Source organism: Helicoverpa zea, chromosome 19 (genome assembly GCF_022581195.2).
Source record: "Helicoverpa zea isolate HzStark_Cry1AcR chromosome 19, ilHelZeax1.1, whole genome shotgun sequence".
Classification (NCBI taxonomy): domain Eukaryota; kingdom Metazoa; phylum Arthropoda; class Insecta; order Lepidoptera; family Noctuidae; genus Helicoverpa; species Helicoverpa zea.
Genome location: NC_061470.1, coordinates 1,583,178 through 1,604,763, shown reverse-complemented (window position 1 = coordinate 1,604,763; position 21,586 = coordinate 1,583,178). Strand labels below are relative to the sequence as shown.

At 37.1% G+C, this 21,586-nt stretch overlaps 1 protein-coding gene across 3 annotated transcripts in view; it reads right to left on the bottom strand.

The window, feature by feature from the left end:
* Window positions 1–8,387: 8,387 nt before the first annotated feature.
* The window catches only part of LOC124639494 (serine/arginine repetitive matrix protein 1), a 37,959-nt gene continuing 24,760 nt past the window's right edge, over window positions 8,388–21,586 (bottom strand). Inside the window, exons 1-2 of one of the 3 annotated variants that reach the window (XR_006985470.1) lie at window positions 11,936–12,079; window positions 8,388–11,052 (exon numbers count right to left, since the gene is read on the bottom strand). Coding sequence is in view for 2 of the 3 variants with exons in the window: in XM_047176882.1 (XP_047032838.1) it covers window positions 11,049–11,052; window positions 12,086–12,210 (129 nt within the window). In the remaining variant the exon portion in view is untranslated. The other 2 variants (XM_047176882.1, XM_047176883.1) reach the window with 2 other exon arrangements.

The window sequence follows — 21,586 nt, the reverse complement described above, 5'->3', positions numbered from 1 at the left end:
AAAATTAAAAGGATAAATGGTAATCTGTAACACAAGGGTAACCTTAATCAGACACCATTCTCTAAAAATGCATCTTATGTTATAATGTGCCGAGCACACTGTAACTGAAGAGAAAATAAAGTTTTTTTATTGTAATGTCTATTTTATTTATTTACTTTGATGTTAAAAACGATCTCTATCTATCTGATTTATTTGTGTAGGTCATTATACTAACAGGATATTAAACGCCTAGATATGACTGCGTGTTATATATGTCACCGTAAGATTACAAACATCGTTAGATTACAATCTATCTCGAGAGATTGTAAACTGTCGAATTATTGTAAACCGTAACACCTGATTGCAATTTAACGCATTATTTTTCGCTATATTATAATCTATCGATGAGAAATTGTCAAATTGTCAACTGTCCGAAAGCTCTCCCTAATTGGTCAGTCTTTTTGTAAGATCGAGAGCGATGTAGAGCGGACAAATTGTCAACTGGCGTAGAACGGAATGCATCTTGCGCGCTGATTGGTAGAACGTCAAAAAAGACAATGTTCTTTGCAACTCCCGGTGTCACAGCTCTTTGACGTGCAAAAATAAGTGACGATTTAATTTTTTATAAAATCAAAAATTGTACTTAATTTTTAAGACTCAAATTACACACAATTAAAAATTGTATTAAAAATTGAAGTTAGTGACGAAAACGAATCGCTGCAAAACCGACTCCACGTAGTCTTGTCTGCCCTACCCCTAGAGTGCAATTCAAAACCGCGTAGGCGCGGAGGGGCGAGGCGGCCTGCGAGCTGAGGCGCAGGTAGTTTCAGCGCTCGCCGCCGCGGCTGAGGCTGGCCGGCTCTGCCGGCCAGCAAGCCGAAGCTGCGGTGGTGAGCGTGAAAACCATCTGCGACGATAAGCTCGCATGGGACCGCCGGAGCCCCGCAGCGCCGGAGCCGTGACAGAAGTTATGCTTGCTGCATGTTGCATGCTTACTTCCATGCTGGGTCAAATAATATAATACTTGAAGAATTTTTGAAGAGCATTTATTTTATTTAACTGACACCTCTATTTCATTCCTAACTCTACGGGAACTCCATGGGAACAGAACGGCTGGTCGTGATTGGTCGATCTTACAAAAAGACTGACCAATCAGAGAGAGCTTTCGGACAGTTGACAATTTGACAATTTCTCATCGATAGATTATAATATAGCGAAAAATAATGCGTTAAATTGCAATCAGATGTTACGGTTCACAATAATTCGACAGTTTACAATCTCTCGAGATAGATTGTAATCTAACGATGTTTGTAATCTTACGGTAACATATATATCTCAACCCCACTGGACACTTATGACGGCAAACTCCGGTGCAGTTAGAAACCTTATCATTTCATCTCATAACAGTTTGATGGCAGATAACGCGTAGAGAAATAGCCGGTGATCCATTGGCCTTATACAATTAAAGCGTAGGGTTGCAATTATCTGTATAATTAATTTGAAAAATATTGAGGTTTTTTTTACGAATTTTCAGAAAACTGTGAACTCGTATGATAATTTGTTCAGCATTTTCAGAATAAATATAAAAAAACGTCTATGCTACAAATGTTACCATCTTTGCTGCTGCAGCCAGCGGCTTCACCCGTGTCCCGTATGAACTGTTTTGCGCACACGGATAAAAACCCAGTGCTTTCCTGAGGTTAGCAAATACAAACTAACTCTTCAACTTTAAATTATTAAGTAAGAGATATCAATTTATTTCCCAAATTATCCAAAATATGTAGAAATGTTTGTATGTTCGTGCATGTGACAGTAAGTCTCGCATCCGTAACCCATTCATCCTATGCTCTTTTATCAACCAAACAACCACCTTCGCAGCAGCCCCTGGCTAAAAACAAATGCCTGACACATAGATCTGAGTGTGCGACAGTCTGACGGCGACTGGCGGTCAGAAAGCGCGCCGCTGTCACCGCAAGTATCCGTTGTACTCGCGCACCGTGGCAGCAGTAGTGCCGAGATTATGTTCATGTAGATGAGACGTTAAAAATGAGTATTTTGCCTACTAAGTCTTGTCTGCGTGGATTCATTGATTTTGTGACTATCATGTCTAGTATTCGTCTTTAATTAGTCAACTAAAGAACACCTAACTTCGTAGTAGCTATAAACAAATGCCTACCACATAGATCTGAGCGTGCGACAGTCTGACGGCGACTGGCGGGCAGAAAGCGCGCCGCTGTCACCGCAAATATCCGTTGCAGCAGTAGTGCTGTGATTATGTTGATGTAGATAACACATAGAAAAATGGGGGAATTGTGCCTCATAAGTGTTGTCTGCTGGGATGCATTGATTTTGATATCATGAAATGGAGTTAAGATTTAGTTAAACCTTTAAAGCTGTAACTTATTAAAGCTTTTTTATATTAATAATGCTTGTTTATTTAAGAAAAATATACAATACCATAAAATACATACTATAAACTACTTTAAACTAATGAAACGAAAATATCTAAAAGTAAGGTGACATAGTCCTCCTCATCGTTGACAAATAAATAAATATAATTTAAACTGAATCGAAATTCCACTTTCTGGCTATTGCATCATGCTCCAAGAATGCATCAGACCAATAATTCTTTTACAGTTTATTTTTTCAAGAACCACACCTATAATCCTGCTTTGTATTAAATATAGATATCAGATAATCCTCTTGTTGCAAAAAAGTAGGCATAATACGAACAACAACAAAAATCCAACATCACATCTATTTCCATTAATCTTTGGTCACACACACACGTACAAGTACAGTTATTAATTACATATAGCACATATTAGCTCGCTGTGCAAACAAGAACGGTATAATTACGAGCAAAACCAATGGCTATAACTTGAGTTTTAATGGGTAAGCAATTCAATTAATCAATTCAATGAGGAATCATTGGATGTTTGTGATTGATTATTGTAACGATGGATTGATTGGTAAAGTGATTGATAATTTATGCGAAGTGTTTAAAATAACCATTTTATGTATAGACTTTATGTCTGAAAGTTGGCTTGTAGATTTTTGTAAAGCTGAAAATAATACGTTGGGTAAACATGACTTCTTTGGGTTTCATCATCGGAAAAGTATTACAACTCCTGGTGTCAGAGTTTTCTCAAATCCGCCGTGACGGTCTTTGACGTGGCATTTGGGGACTTTACGTGCCCTACCAGGCACGGGGATTGCCTTCCAGACTCCGAGCTGCTTTTTGAAAGTTTCTAAAACCCACAGAACGATTATAAGTTACCATTATTTTTATACTTGCTTCTGTCAGCGGTTTCAGCCCTAGAGATCTACTTCCTGAACCCGTATTAAAAGAATTATTTATGTATAGTCCTCACCACGAGCATTTGTGCAGACACAGGAGCATTCCCTAATCCCTCGTCCGGATTCAATCGCACGAAGGATGCACGGGTGTATCAATCATACACTTCCAGACTACGGACTACATTATGCAAGTTTCATAATACGAAAGCGATTTTGGCCAACATGGGAATGGAACTCGAAACCTCGTGCACAACGCTACGCGACTACTGTTACTAGACCAACAAGACAGAGATTACACAGTTAACTACCAATAAACACTACCCATTAGGTCATGTTAACCGTCAAATATTTAGAAGAACAAGCAAAGGAAAGTAGGCTAAGAGTTAACCGCGTAATGCAATGTTCATGATGTAAAGTCTCTTAAGTTTTTACCTTATTACAACTGCGGAAGGGTTATGTAAAAATTATGGAAGTATATGCACTTATACTTGTTTACTTTTTACCTTATTACAACTGCGGAAGGGTTATGTAAAAATTATGGAAGTATATACACTTATACTTGTTTACTTTTTACTCGATTGCGCGAAAAGGTTATGATGAAACTGAAATGTACTTATTAGAGCCGGTTCAACCGATTCTAGACAAGCAATTGATTCAGGTCCCGTATCTAAAGGAGCCCCCAGTTGTAACTAATGGGCGCCAAAAGTTCTTTGCTACCGAACTGACATTTTTTCGCTGTCTCGCGAACCACTTTACTCGAAAACACGTAGACACGTCACACGGGGTCATCGCCAAATACAGCTGAAACTCCTAAAATCCCATAAATGTATCAAAACGAACCACGAACATAGTTCATCAGCAGACAAGCTTACAACCACTAGACCTACCTTGAACTTCATCACGCCATCTACGAGCACGAATGTGTGATAGTTTCCGAAGATTGTTATAGAACTTACTTTCTTTTGCTTAATTTGATCGAACGAGTGGATGATAAGTCCGCATTTTCTTCGTAGATGGCGCTATCGCATCTACACTTGTATAAAGCTGGTACTGATATTATAAAGTGGAAGATTTTGTTCGTTTGTATGAAAAAACTAATTTTATGAATTATTGGCAGATTTGACCTATTCTCTCCGTATTAGATAGCCCGTTTAACAAGAAAGGCTTTATTATCTGGATATGGTTGTGATGATGATGATGTGATGTGGTGTGCGTTCGCGCAGCGGAATGTTGTTGAATTTAAAGATTTTTATTATGTAGATAATTAGTGTATGACGTCCTATAATTGTGTATGCAGCCACTGTGAAAAAAATCACCAAAAACTGATTCCGCTGGGCGAAGGTTGTCCTGGCGGAACTTTTTTTAATCCATAGATTCTAGAAGAAAAGAGATGTGTCCAAAAATTTGTGTGTATTTGTGTATACTTGTTTATGTATGAATGAAATCAGTGCATGCATAAACTTCGGAGAAATTCAAGTTTCCGCTACGCGAACGTTTGGCCATTAGCTATTTTTCATATTAAGCGCTTGCATAGAGAGCTGTAGATTTTTACATACGTTATTTTGAATTTTATACATACGTTATTTATATGAAAACTAGCTAATGGCCAAACGTTCGCGTAGCGGAAACTTGAATTTCTCCGAAGTTTACCTAGGTATGCATGTGTCGCAGGGATATGATAAAAACGGGGATTACCGGATAACGGGGAATAACAACACGATTTTATCTTTTCCCTAAACAAATCTAGTGAACAAATCCCTAAATTGGTTCAGTGAAATGACAAAAACATGTCAGTTCTTGTCTTGTGCCTGTAAGAAATTCCTTTATGTAATTCACGATGCCACAAATCAGCTACATGTTTTAATAAGTGATTATTACAAATAGGCATATCATACGCAACTAAAATATTTTTTATTTTTTAAAGAAATTGTTGTTCATTCTTTCAAAAAAAATATTGTTCTGAGTAATGGTGATTTATTATAACAATATTTCCTTGTATTACACACACCTGATTATCATAATTATGTAGGTACTAGCTGTTGCCCGCAACTTCGTCTGCGTGGGCAATATAGAATAGTCAAAATACTACTTATCCCGTAGGTTCATTCTTTCACGTGACAGTATAATTAGGATTAGCACTTAGCAGTCACATAGATTCATTGATCAAGGTTGTGTTGTGGATGTGACCATTTATCTAAACAAAAGAAGTAAAGTTTGTGACGTTGTGAATATCTCTGGATCTAGTCAGCCAATTTGGAAAATTATTACGTATGGTGCGTAAGTCATTTTCACAGGAAACAGCTATAATCTATGTCTATATGCTTTGAGTCTGACAAAGCTGTCATTTGTACATTTTCTGCAGCTGCTGCGACTATATAATCAGAAGCCAGAAAGTCTGTCAGTCTTACCATGGATATCGTCTTGTGTAGTTGACTGGATTGAAGATAGGTAGATAGGTAGTCGCTCCAAGCAAAATATTGGTACTAAAACAGATTCGGTGACTGGAAGCCAACACCAACATAGTTGGGGAATAGCTGAATGGATGATAAAATGAGTCATCATCATCAGCAGGCGCATAGGGTAGGATAGTTTCACTACTGGGGAGAAACACTTGTATGACGGGGATTTTCTGTGCACTTACTCACTATGGTAAGGCTGACCCCACATTAGGCGTGCGCGATCCTCGGGCGTGTGAGTAGCGCGGGCGTCGCGAGCGCGCTGCATGAACGTCGCGTTTTGCTGCCCTGCGGCATGTGTGAAGAGTGCAAGCGACGCGCTCGCGGCGAGCACACGGCGCTCGAGTTGCGTTCTTACCCCTTCGCCCGCTATCCCCGCCGCCCGCTAAACGCCTTAGCAGTTAAACGTCAAGGAGAGCGGCGCGTGCGCGCCGCGAGCGCGCTGCAAATGCCGCAGGGCAGCAAAACGCGACGCTCACGCAACGCGCTCGCTGACGTTAGCTGGTCAAGTCTTTTGACTTCTCGAATAGGATACCATTGGTTTTTGTGCAATGCATACATGCAATGCATTCTGGATTAGGATAGGATATAGGTGGATAGGATTTGCAACAGAGAACAATTCTGTCTTTGTGATTAAATGACATCAAACGTAGTTTTATATAAAAGGTGTTTTTTTAGACTTGGCTCGGGTCTTACTGAGACTGTTCGTAATCGTGAACAATGTATTTGCGATCAGAAGTTGAAAGTAAACATGTCTTTGGTATGCGGCGCGTAATTTGTACGTTTTCAGACGCATAAAGCATTTTACGTGTGTATGGTATTAAATCGAGAAAGCTCCCATTTCTTATCTGCACTTTGTATCTGGGCTTGTTTTTAAAGCTACAGAATCCTACATTACCTACCTCACGCTTAGCAGCGATTGCGAGAGATAGATCCTCATTTCTTCTAGGATTAAGTTTACATATTTTGCATCAGAAAAAATAATTAAGGTCTACTTAATACAACCCCAGCGGGGCCCAGCAAGGCCAAGGCCTGCCGGGGCTGCGGGTTGTTCGAAAGAGATACCGCGGCCCTGCTACACAAAAGGCCTATGACGGAACACGACGGTTTTTAGTCAGTAAGAGTCTGACACTCCCTCACCGCTGCCAACCCACAGCGGGAGGGGTCATTTGATGATTTTTGACGTCGGAAAAAAAAAGGTCTACTTAATACTACTCACTCAAAGTAATTTGTTTTAAGGCCACCACATTAGTGGAAGATAAGCTAAACTATGTTTATGAAAAAATCCTGATATGAACTCCATCTGTAACTTTAAATGATAATTAATTGTTCCACTAAAGTCATCATTTTTGACATAATGTTCAAAAAATAATTTAGATGGCACCGTTTTAAATTTGGCCGAGAACTATTAATTTTCCTTTCATCAAGGTAATAATTATAGTTGGATTTTGATGTGGCACGGCAAACTGACAAACACTATTGAAATGTCTATCGAAAAATTACACTTCGTGTTAAAATATGGTGAATTACGGAAAATACAATAAATAAATACACAACTCCATCTGTTGAAATAATAATCCTCTATAAAGAATGTATGGTAATATTGTCATTTACCACCTCGCTCCTTTGACAAATTGATGGTGTATTTTATTTACCACAGATGGAGCTACTTTAACCTTGGCTAAACAAAATTTTCATATTTTTTTTTCTTCCGAAGTTACTTATAAAGGTGTGATTTTCTGTGTAAAGATTAATAATAGGCCGATCAACTAATATAAGTACAACATTCAAATGTACAGTTTTGACAAATAGATTGCGTGTCGTAATATTTTACATCTTGAATTCACAAAATTAATTATATCTTTTGATAGAGTGAATCGATTTCGATGAAACAAAAACTAAGTAATACCCCAAGTTACGTAGAGTTTTTGTATATAAGCATTGTCTGCATTTAATTCGTAGATTTTACGTGAATCGCGAACAAACAAACAGATAAACAGACAAAAATGATGGAAATGGGTTCTGTTAGTTATCCTTTAACATGCTGGCTATTTTTTTTGTCAATTTCTTCAATGTACAAAAATTACTTTTCTACAGATTTATTATATGTATATATATATAGATATCTTACCAAATAACCTTTAAAATATCAAAGCAAAATTATTTTTTGTCATTTCACTGAACCAATTTAGGGATTTGTTCAATATACTAGATTACTAACAAATCTCGTGTGAACATTAGTAAAATGTCCACTAAACTGCAACCTTTGTGCAGGGACAATGCTGTCATATTTTTCACTTCTTTGAGCGACTACCGGTCAGGAGGATATTAGGTATATTATCTTAAACCCGAGTGGTTCTTCAATGCTTCGTTAGCTAAATATTAAGAAGAAAACTTTGTTTTTAATGGATTAATTAATTCAAAAACTGTTGGACCGATTTTAAAAATTCTTTAACCATTAGAAAGCCACATTATCTGCGAGTAACATAGGCTATATTTTATCCCGGTACGGGCAGTAGTTTGCACGGGACGCGGCGCGGGTGAAACCGCGGCTATTTCTCAATACATATAAACAATATTAGCTTTGAATATAACTAATATTAGGTTAATAATGGAGCATAGAAACGAAGAGAAAAATAAAAATACAATTTCTATATGTTACATGCTACATTTAATTGAATAACTACAATAATAATTGAATACATTCGTTGTCTGTTCGTTGAAAAAATCACCATACAATAACATAATTATAGATTAATTTTATGTGTATCTACAGAAGTATTGTACAATTTTCAATATTTTTTGCATTGAGTTTTTTGATAAAATATTTTTTTTAATTACAAAGACATCACGTATATTCTCTCCTTCACATAAAAACTCCGTGGTCACAGGTTAAAATAACCAAGTTTATGACTGACACAATGCGTGTTTTTTATTTCAGTAAAAAACTTGGTTAATTTGTGACAAGAAGCCCAAAACCCCCCAAATGACAGGCAAGCCCATCTTAATAATTAATAATTAAAAAATAAACTAGGAATGATTAAAACTTTAATGGCACTCATAGCCTAAAATATTTGATGATGACAAAATTATATTTACTATTATATTTTTGCGAAATATGATTTTTATTACTATTTACATATTTTTTTAAATATTATATCTTTTTTAAGTCTTACATAGTAATCAGTTAAATTACTGCATGACATACTTTGTAAATGCTTGATCTTAGCTTTCAACGTCATCCGATAGATGGCGCTAAACCAATTTTCATACATTCAAAGCATTTGACATGATTTTACTATGTTAAGTGACAAAATTATAAGTACATGAATAATATTAAATTACAATTCGTTCCTTGCTATTTTAAGTGATAACAAATGCTTGCAACGAAGAACATTTTGCGAACATTTCTAGTTATTTGACGCCTTAAATCATCCTTTTTCTTGATAATTTTTTGGCTCTAACTAGTATTGTCTTTCTACCTATTTCCCTATATAAACCAGCTTACAATATTCCCTTCTACTTGACTAATATATAAGTTTTGTACACTCGTTCTATCAAACTCTTGTTTTAGGTACATTCAATGCCTTTTCAGACATAATAGCATTATTTAAGTGAGCGTTTGCCATGACAACGCGAACTATGTTATTTACTGGTCCATGTTCACCACGATCATAAACGTCAATTTTCTTAAAACAACTGAATTTTCGCATTCAATTTTCAAAGTACGCAATTGTTTCAAGAAAAACTTACTTTTATGTCATCAGTGAAAATGGGCCCAAAGATAAAATATATTCCGTTTTTTTGTGAAATTATATATAGTCGACGTTAATTATGGAATGTGCATTTGGAATGTAAACTTTCCGATTAAAACAATTGAACAAAAATTACAAGGTTGACTTATTTCTCTTAGATCGGAATACACACTAACTTAAACATTTCTCTCTGATATTAAGGCACAATTAAATAGGTATATAAATGACTATATAGTGCTTATCTACTAACATATAATTATGTCAAGAACACGTCTAATAATATACTATTCAGATCAAGTTTTGTATGTGCATCCCTCAGTGAAAAATTATTAAACATTTTGACTGATGTTAACTTTGACAGATATGAGAAGAGAACCTACCCAATTCAACATTGTCTATATAAAATAATGAAAATGTTTGAAATTTAAAATGATTTAACAGAAAGAGGGAAGTGAAAAGTGCCTTGGATAGATGTTTCAAAGTTTCATACGTGGAAGGTGATATTTTTCAACAGTTATCATTCCTTAGGCAGTTATTTATGTATCTACAAAGTTTACATTGACGATACTTGTATTCTTAGTCGCTCAATGTAGATTATCGCTTTGGAAGTCACGATTTCGTGCTGATTTCTAAGTGTAGACATAATAATAATATAAACTGGTTGGCTATAAATAGAAAAACAAAACATTAAGCATAATGGACTATACATCAGTGATATCAATAAATGACTATAACAATTGACAGATAAAAAGAAATATGGCGGATGACATAACGATTTTTTAATCATTACGCGTCATGGAATCAGAATAGTATATTATAAAACGTGTTCTCAACCGCTAAACATATTAAAATGAAATATACAAATGATATTAACAACATAACGTTTCAAATTTTACTTATTCAATAAACTCAGACCCTTCACGGCCTCGAACGTTTTCTGATGCAATCATCGTTTTAATGATCCTTAAACATCCATAGATAAAAATCGATATTTAATTACTAGAAATAATTAAATTACAGTTTCTTAGGTACCCTGTTTAGCGTAGGTACGGATTTCTAAAGTAATTAATCGATAATCGGAAACAACCCGAGAACGTTCGTGACAAATCGATTAAGCCGAACCTCGATTCGATTCTACGATCGTTATGCCGCGTTCGTATTTTGAAATTGGGTTATTATATTTTGTTTTACGGCTTGGTACTCGATTTTGTTTAACGAATGACATTTTAATATACATTGCTGATTTGGTTTCAATACAAAGATTGATAACAGTTGACCAGCATTTTTTTTATAATTACATTAATAGTTTAATGTTCATCGTTCACTCAAATGTCATTCCCAAGAACTAGTTATCCAAAAAAATAACGTGTTTATTGTAACGTTATTTTATCCGAACGTTACGTTACGTTCCGTTTGACGTTTGATCGTTGTCATTTGAGTGCACAAGTTATTTGGTTGTGTTCGTTTATTTCGTGATCGAGGTAAAATGTGTTGGCTCCGATGGCGCACTGCTTCGTCATCAGCCGACAGGTGGCGCCCTTGCAGTTGTGGCGTTGTGTTATCTGAAATTGAAACAAGAAAAAAATAGTAAATATGATAGACATGAAATATAGAATTATAAGTTCAAAGATATGTTTATACATAGAATATGGACCAAATTCAAACATTGTGTAAAATTCATTATATTTTGAAGAATATTTTATTAACTAATGTCCCGTAGTTTCACCCGGGGAAATCACCGGGATAAAATTGAGCCTATTTAGATATTGTTTCGAGCCAAAAGACCACCTATAATTTCGCAATGTAACACACAGACACACTTTCGCATTTATAATATTGATAAATGGGCATGACGACGAATCAACAGTGTTAACTTCTAGAAGCCAATTAAATGATGCCTTTGGGCCTATCGGAAACTAGTTTATTTGAAATTACCCACTCATTACCCTGACCTTGAATTATAATTACATATTTAATCATGGCCAAATATTTATTATTACTTAAAGGCCAAGATTTCGACATAAACCTGTTTAAAACCCATAACGTTGCCTTGAATTTGCAAAAATGTCTATAGATAAGTACCTAATATCACGAAAATAATAATCGTCCCTTCCAATAATTAGCACAGAGTAAAAGGACTGGCATCCATAACGATGTTAGTAAATTTTTGCCAATGTTTGTTTTGGAGAAGACCTGGTTCTTTACTCGATGCTTATTTTCTACAGTACTTTTCCCCCTTTCCTCAGCACTAGGATAGTGTTAGTGACTGCATGAAGTAGTTCCTATGGGAAGCGGGTAAAAGCAAAACCAAAAACTTGCTTCTTAATTATAGGTATCAGTCATCCGCCTACCCACCTCCCATCTGCCACCAGCTGCATGATCTCTCGCTCCTTCAGCTACCACCTGGCTAGCCGCTTCCCTCAACAGTACAGCAGTATCTCTCACCTGGGCGCGTGTCTCTGTCGCATGACGTGCGGCAACTCGCGCCGCTCCTCCTCGCCCAGCTGTAGCCCCGCCATCAGCTGCATGATCTCTCGCTCTTTCAGCTACCACCTGGCTAGCCACTTCCCTCAACAGTATAGCAGTATCTCTCACCTGGGCGCGTGTCTCTGTCGCATGACGTGCGGCAACTCGCGCCGCTCCTCCTCGCCCAGCTGTAGCCCCGCCACCAGCTGCATGATCTCTCGCTCCTTCTTCAGTTCTTCGCGACCTGACTCCACCTGGAACCATCAAGGAGTAAGGTTAATACATCTGTGGATTGAACGTCGTTGGTACAAATTAGCAAATGTTCAATGTCTGAATTTATCCTATCTTATGGCAAAGGTTTCATTAGGTAAGGTAAGAAAATAAGTGACATCTGACAACCCTGGGATCTGTGATCTAAAAAATGTGTTTTAAGAAAAAAAAAATGAGTTTGAAAAAGTTTAACAAAACGTTATTGTTTTTGTTTTTCTGGTCTCTCTACTGTCAAAATATCATCAACCTCACAATACGGATTTATTGTGGAAACGAATTCACAATTATAAAATTATTTTCAAAACATTCATATCTTTTATTCTTCGCTTATTTTGGTGACAGAGGGTACTCGCTATTGACTTCCTTAATCTAAACACAAACATCGTCCAAGCATATAGGTAATTATTTACATTAAATCAATTATAACGATCATCATCATCTTTCTAGTCTTTTCCTAATCACTTTGGGGTCGACTTCCAGTGTAACTGGATGCAACTTAGTACCAGTGTTTTGCAAGGAGCGACTGCCTATCTGACCTCCTCAACACAGATACCCGGGCAACCCAATACCCCTTAGTAAAACTGGTTGTCAGATGTTCTGGCTCCCCTAACTATTCTTAACGACTGCCAAAGATGTTCGAATGACAGCCGGGAATGATAGTCTATCGTGCCTTCCGAAACACGGAAGAACTTATGGCAAGATGGTCACCCATCCACGGACTGACCTCGCCAAGCGTTGCTTAACTTTACGATCTGTACGGCTTTGACTTAGTCCAATTATTGAAGGCCACCAACAAACTATGTCACCAAGCACCCTGGACCCAATAACGTCAAAAAACGTTTCTCACAACGTAACAGTTACAACGTTACGTAACTCGAAACGCAACGAACCGGCCAGCATTTCCTTATGGCTGCTGAACGTGGGATATTTCGCCTCACGCACGAACTAAATCGAATAAAGCGATTTTGAATTAAGAACCATTTCGAAAATTGAACGTTTTACTTGATTTCGAACGTTTAGTTCGTAATGTTGGTAATGTTTTGTTTCGAAATAAAGGGATTTGGTTGAAGGACTGTTAATGCGTGCGTGAAAATGGTTTTGCTACCTATTTCATTTTAAAATCACAAACTATAATTATTTCAAATGAAAAATATATACTGTATCTTTATTTATATGCAGGAAAAGGCCTTAATTTGTGGCATTTCTCAAATATACGTAAATTGCATTGCAATTCAATTCAATAACTAGATAAATATCGGGGCACCTAGGTAGTATGTACAGTCGGTTACCATCTTGTTGAGCTATTTATTGGCTCGCGCTATTTCTTTTTCGTATTTTTACAGCAACAAATATTTAAAATACCTACTGCTAATCACAGAAGACTTTATAGTAATAACAAATTAACGATACAAGCAAAACTTTATTTCGCAACCTACAACTACATACAACCTCTTTTAATAGGCAATCCGTGTGTCCATACTTGTCGCGACCTTTGCCCTGTACACAGTACACCTGCTGACGTAAACATGCGTCTGCGCAGCTTCATCGGAATTTAATTAAAACATAATTGGAATGTTGTTAAGGCATTTTTCAATTTGTATTGGTGTTACGACAGATTTTTGTGGAATCGTAATTATGGCACTTATGTGGTGTTATTACTAACGCCATCCCAAAAAACGTATTTTTCAAAAAATAGAAAGCTCGTTTGTTACGTACATGTTCAACATAATATAACTGAAGTGCTTTAAAAAAGCTTAAATTCGTAGATAGAATACATTTTTGGCATCCTAAGGGCTGAATCTTCAATTGCAAGATAACTTTTGTCTGATGAATGCGTTTAACATTTTGACAAAAACCTGTATAGAATTTAACAGATAACTGAATGATCGGCCCTAATACCTATTACCATGTTACGCGTAATAAACCATGGGAATCAATTTATTACCATACAGTCCATTTGTATTGTGTAGACATACACATAGTTGACAAAGGCGTCTAGACTAAACACACAGACACACACATACAAGTTCCTACTACATTAGAACTGTATCATTATACAAGTCGCCACAATCACACCTGGATTGAAAACAAAAGAAAGTGTTCGATGATAGTTCACATACTTTGTTATACTTGTCATGGAGTATGTAGCTCTTGGAGCTCTAACTTCGTAACGAAATATAGCTTTAAAGTTACTGAATGCATAAATGTAGACTGGCAGGAGCTGGATGCGAGAAGCCGAAAATCGATCTCAGTGGCGTGCACTTGGAGAGGCCTATGTCCAGCAGTGGACTGCGATAGGCTGATGATGATGATGATGATGATGATGATGATGATGATGATGATGAAATGTAGACGGATATCAGGTCTTTGTAACATAGTCTCTGTATTTTTTTGTCAGAAAAGATCTGCTTATATTCAAATTATGTCGATAGTAACAGGCATTTTTGTAATGTCAAAGAAATAATAATAATTTAAAATGTTCCAATACACAACATTTTACAAATAAAAACTCAAAATGACGCATTTCACAAAAAAAAGCATTACACGACACAAAATATAGGTACTCCAAAAGATACGTGAGACTTTGCAAAAAATGTGTACTAGTAATCAAATTCTGTCAGCCTCGAATCCAACCAAATAAAATGCGTACTTTTGCAGTGTTCCAGTCAATCTCTGTCACTTCCATACTCAATGTTTCTTTCTTTTAATTAATAGGAATGCTGACAATAGAACGACACGTGTGATTAATAAGTATTTACAATGTCGGAATAAATCACATAGATAGATAGAAACGCCTGATTTATAACATTATACTAAAGAAGTGACGTGACGATAATACCGATGAAGCGACGAAACTTGTAACACGATAAACTGTTTTTTTTAAAGTTACGTTACTTTACTTTAACGTTAATAACAACACTAGGAAATACTTGGAAACCTATTATTTTATTTAAGTTTATCTGATAAAAATTCCTTCAGTTACTAAACACACATTATTCATTAAAAATACACCTGCAAAAGTTAATGCTTAAGTGTTAGGTTAAACGTTGATCTACCAGTCAGGTTCTTAGTCCCATTCTCACCACCAACATAAACATCTGTTTTCCTTAAAACAACTGTTTACTTTGAAATTGACAGTTATTTCAAGAAAATTTACGTTTATGCTGTCAGTGATTTTTTGCCTTACTTAATTATTTAAATAGATTAACAAGCCGGACAGGAAACAGATTAACAACAAGCACAGTTCTCATAAATTAAAACAAACAAGTTGAATGGCCTGTCCTACAAGTCTACAAACAAAGATATATCCGTCATTACAAAAGTGCAATTTCAAAATGAAGGTCCCTATTACGATCGCTAGCGACATTAAAGCGTGCACGCAATTTCAAAGTAATTTTCGTACGCAAAGGAAGTGCGTAGTTCCCACACTTCCCACGATGCAATTGTAAAATCGATATAATATCGAGTGACATTTCGCAATCGCAATGTATCGAGTGCTGACTCGATGTGGGCGCCATTGTGACTTATTTTGAAACATAATGTGATCAATTTGTTCGTAATGTGTATGTATTTTTTTTCGATGGTCAGGTTTTTTATGAAACTTTATGGATATTTTAATGCTGATAGAAATTGCAATTTTTTGACGGCAAAGTCAAATGTTTTTATTTCAAATAGGCCTTTGCAGACTCTTATGAAACGTCAAACTCATTGCACGGTTCCAAAAAGTTGGTCTCATGGGCAGGCAAGAAACTCTGTGGACACTCTTTTGAAGAAGTAATATGTTCAGTCCATATCGATAATGGGCTATTCCCATACATAGGCTATATATTAACCGGGTGCGAGAAGTGATTTCCCCTAAAATAGTTAGTGTTTTATACAGATATTTAGCCAATCAGTTCTAAAACCTACACCTCTGCCGATCCTATACACTCGTAACGAACACACATAACGCAACTGTCGTCTTACTTTCTACGTTGAGCTATGCAAACGCTGGCTATTTGCAGTGTGACGCGCATGCGCGGTGTGCTAATCGTGTGCTTGCATTCAAATGTACCACTCGATTGGTACTTTGTTGGTACTTGTGCAGGATGTTATGTGAACCTTGCTGGTACAAGACAGGGGTTAGTCTTAAAGGAGTGTCAAACAATCGGTATGAGTTAATTTCGTAATTTTTAATAGGTAAATTACATGGTTCCCAATGTCAGGAAAGATGCAGGCCTCAGCAGGCCAGACCCTCCAATTTTGCTGACATTTTATTGAAAGAATGAATATCCTGATAATGTCATTTTATCTGATAACTTGGAAGACGCGAGTGAAATAGTGGCGAACAACTAATGTTCCAGATTCAAGACTAGACAATATTGTAATTGTTTGAATTTTCGCAAGGAAACCATCAATTAAATGAATAATGAACTGAAGGTAACAATGAGGAGTCTCGGTCCGTTACACCCGCCATATACAACTAAACCGTGTAACCTAGAAAGTGTAACTTTGCATACACTGAGTTTGATGCGAAGACTGTATAGTTACCGGCACGGATATTGAGCTCTCGGCGGAAGAGTGGGGATCGCTTTGCGCACCCGTACGCATAAGGCAATAAGGCAGTAAATTGCTTCCGCGCAGGTGAAGGTCAGGGCTCAATATCCGTGCCGATAACTATACGTACGTAGGTTTTGGAGAATTGACGAACGGACAATACCTTGTTTCCTTATCATAATAGTTGGTCCCAGAATGAAGGCTTTTCTAAGTTTGTTTGTACTTTCTAAGTATATTTTAGATACCAATGACTGTGTTTCGGATGGCACGTTAAACTGCAGGTCCCGGCTGTCGTTGAATATCCTCATCATGGCAGTCGTTACGGTGTAGTCAGAGGCCAGGAAGTCTGACACCAGTCTAACCAAGGGGTATTGGGTTGCCCGGGTAACTGGGTTGAGGAGGTCAGACAGGCAGTCACTTCTTGTAAAGCACTGGTACACAGCTGAATTCGGTTAGAATGGAAGCAGAGGCCCACAAAGTTGGGAAAAAGGCTCGGAGGATAATGATGACCAGAATGAAGGCAAAAGCAAAAGGTCGTGTTCGAATCGTCAAATCAACGGTGACAGTGATTGTAATGGTTTTGGAGTTGTGGTGCTGTAGTATATTAAAATGCACAAAATTGTGGATAATTCTACTTTATCCATATGATAGTCATCTTAGTAGTAAACTATTGATTTTACGAAAATGTGTGTTCATAAGTTTTTTAATGCAAATTATACAAGCATTATAATATTTGTTTATTTAGTACTTTTCAAGAGACTTCGTAACTAACCCTATGCAAGACTCAGCACAGTTTGAACATAGATCTGCAAAGGTAATCTAAGGAAGTCCCTACCAGACTTTCGTTACAGGTAGAAAAGCTATAGACTAACAAAGGAATGCTAATATTTGCCTTTGTAATTAACTCGTAGAGGTGAGAGTGGACTTAGCTTGTTGTACGTAAAATATGAATATGTATGATTCATATTTAGAAACATTTAAACAAGGAACCATGTTACACAGGTAAACAAGAATACAAGTCGAGTTAAGTATCTTTCATGATCTTTAAGAACTTGACAAACAAATTGAATTATTTCTGAATTTATGAAGAAATTCTTTATAATGAATATTTTAAAGATTGAAAATTACAATAAGCAATTAGAAAACATCTAAAATGATTCATATTAAACTTCAATAATGGCAAGTTATTAAAATATTCAGACTACCTACATAACAAAACTACATGAAGGAATGGCAACAAAACCTGTGCTCAAAAGATTACTTCCAATTAGGGTCTGCCCACATTTATCGACACGGAATCTCGGTTTAAGCTGAGTGCGTATCACCACACTACTCGACTTATCGCCGGTCAGCCTTACAAACGGCTCGTTTCGCCGTCGAGCCGATGCGAATGGTATTAGTACCATCCTTATTAAGTAGATATAAAGGCTTTTTTGACTGGTCTTAGCCGATTCCGCGTCAATAAATGTGGGAAGACCCTAATTGGAAGTAATCTTTTGAGTACAGGTTTTGTTGCCATTCCTTCATGTAGTTTTGTTAAGTAGTCTGAACACTTTAAGTACTTGCCATTATAGGGGAGACTCTTTTTTTCTGATGGGAAATTATAAAATGACTCTTCCCGCTGTGGGTTAGCAGAGGTGAGGGAGTGTCAGACTCTTACTGACTAAAACCCATCATGATCCTTCGTAGACCTTTTATGTACCTGGACCGCGGTAACTCGCGCAAACAATCTCGCAGCCCCGGCAGATGTGGGGAGACCCTTACAGAAGCAAAAGTTGCGTGCATCGCTCCTGTGCCATAATGGGTGTTATTAGGCAGTCCAGCAGTCGCGGGAATGAAGGAGTCACGGACAATAGAAATATCAAAGTTGTAGCTCCAAGCCCGGAGTAAGGAAAGATGAGCGGAGATGCCATAATGTGGATAGGTCAGGCGTCTTCTTCTAGGATAAATACGTACGGTGGGCATGACTAAAACTATCAGTTACGAGTGAAATAAGGAGGCGTTCTTTGGGACATCTGTCAACCATTTTTTGAATAACAAAAATGGTCGGGTCCAAAGAAAGCGTATAAGGGCGGAGACAGTAACGGTTCTCGTCCCCCGCACACCCGCATTTTGGCGCGCTACTTTCTTAGGAGATTTTTCGTTCTGGCACCTCCGCTAGTCATTTGTTATCCTTAGCATGATTACTGCCGTACGAGTTGTTACTATGTCCGTTCAACATGTGAAACAAGTCTTTTAACGGCAGAGCCTATATTGTATCTTTTGTTTCGGCATACTAGAGATAGGAATTTGATATTACTCGTATGGAACTAATATGCCTGGATGTTATAGGAAACTCATTTTGTTATGGGAAAGTTCTTAATATTTATGTTTTTACTTCAAAATGTTTCGAGTGATGTTATTAACGAGTGGTTTTAGAATACCAACCGTTTATGTGAATGCAATACGCACTTCCTTGAGTACTTAAAAATATTTAATGTACACATACAGACGTAGTCTAAAACGTGAGGAAGGATATGGGCTATTTTTTCTCCGTAGTAGTTCGCTATAGTATTCTATACTAATATAATAAAGGCCTCGAAACTACTGAACCGATTCGAAAAATTATTTCACTGTTAGAAAGCGAAGAGTAACATAGGCTATATTTTGTAACATAGGTAGGTACATATATTTTTAAAATAAAAATATATACCGGTACGAACAGCATTTCCCACGGGACGCGAGTGAAACAGCAGGTAAACGGCTAGTACTAAAATAACTTAATCATAATCTAACTCTTCGGCAGCCATCTTGGATACATGACATGTTTTCGAACGAAAGCGTGACATTCGGCCGCACAATGTCGTGTCGCATTCATTGACGTAAGGCGTCAGGATAGGATTTTAGCCTTGGTGAAAATTTTCCGTTGTCACATTTGTTAGGATAAAGACAGAAAGCCTAAGTCGAAATAGGTAAAAAGTCGTGAAAGTTGTATATAATAAAACCCAGTGATTAATACTAGTGCTACTTTGAAACAAGACGGAACTGTGGCATTTAATGATGTCATGTTTCTAGAGGAGCTTTTGTAATTTTAAGTCGCTTCATCTTGAAGATTCGAATTAGCATCCAGTTATTACTGGATATATCCATAACTATCCAGTTTCCGTTGAATTTAAGTTTTGAACACATTTCATCAGAGCCATTAGGCCTATTTGAGCACGTATAAATACTGGAAGCAAAAGAAAGCCAATAAACAGCAAACCATAATTACAAATACACGTAAATCAATGCAACGACATAAATTAAAATTCACCGCTAGAACCTACAACAATTCGACAACGCCGGTTCTAGGTCACTTCGTCCATTCACGACGCGACGCTCGTTCAAGGTTGCAGCTTTCACGCGAACAGCTGAGCAGCCCTCATTACAAGTTTGTTCAATCAAGTGTAGCACAATGTATGAGCGGTTAAAAATGTATGTCTATGGTACCGAATCTTTTTTGTAGATGACAGCTGTCAATTTTGGAGGGAAGATCGCATTTTTGTAGTGACTGTCAAATACACCAAAAAATGGTCAGACTGTATGTCTTGATTTTTGCTAGATTGTAAAATAAGTAGATGATGGTAGGTTATTTAACCAATATAGGTTAAATAATGTTGTTGAAAAGAAATATCGCGATGAAGGCAATTAATGTCGTCAAAACAAGTATGATTTTTTTTACATAATGAATTATTTACATATGTATAAAATGGTGTATATGCATTTATGCAAAAATAAATCTATAAAGTGTCAAATAAATTAAACTTAAAATGCATTTTTAATTGGTTATAGAAAATCAATAAAATGTTCCAAAATACGTATTCAAATCGCAATCGCAAAAGTCTATACCAACAAAAAAGTTTGCATACAAGATACAACTAGATTCCGTAAAATCCGTACCCATAGCTCAAATGTTTCGAAATCAAACAACTTTCGGTGAAATTTAAAAAATGAAACAAGCGAAGCGTAACAATAAGTGTAGTTACTGAGTCAAATCAAATTTACACGTTTCGTTTATTTCATTCTAAAATGCGACATTGGCAGCCTCCGAAACTTGTGTGCCTCGAGAAAGTAAAATGTAAAGAAAAAACATTCTTGCTTGTCGAGTTTCTCCCGCCAAAACTGGGGTCACTGACCGATTGACATTCGATGGTCCCGCCCAAACATCGATACTTTTTTTCATACTTTACCACAACCACTGCTGGGCTGCGGCCTCCTCTCACACAGAGAAGGATTGAGCTTTAATCGCCACGCTTACCTACTTGGTCAATGCGGGTTGGTGATTTCAGACTTTATAGTCCAGGTTTCGAAATGTTTTCCGTTACCTTTAATCTGTCATTGGTGCCCAAGATATCAAAAAAAAAGAAGCCAGTAAGTCTGACACCAGTCTAACCAAAGGGGTATCGGGTTGCCCGGGTAACTAGGTTGAGGAGGTCAGATAGGCAGTCGCTTCTTTTAAAGCACTGGTACTCAGCTGAATCCGGTTAGACTGGAAGCCGACCCCAACATAGTTGGGAAAAGGCTCGGAGAATGATGGTGCCCAAGATATACTTCGAAAGTGCTTACAAACTTAGAAAAATTGCATTGGTTGCCTGACCTGGAATAGAACACAAACTCATACTTGGGAGATTGGTTTTATATTATTTTGTAATAAAAGGCGAGAATATCTGACCAAAGGCTTGCTATGTCGGTAAACCACCACGATTTTGCAAACGGCATGTATAGTAACAGAAAACAGTTGCGATTAGCATAGACTACCATAGTAACCTACTTCCCTCAATCGATTGTCACGACCAGCCCGAGATA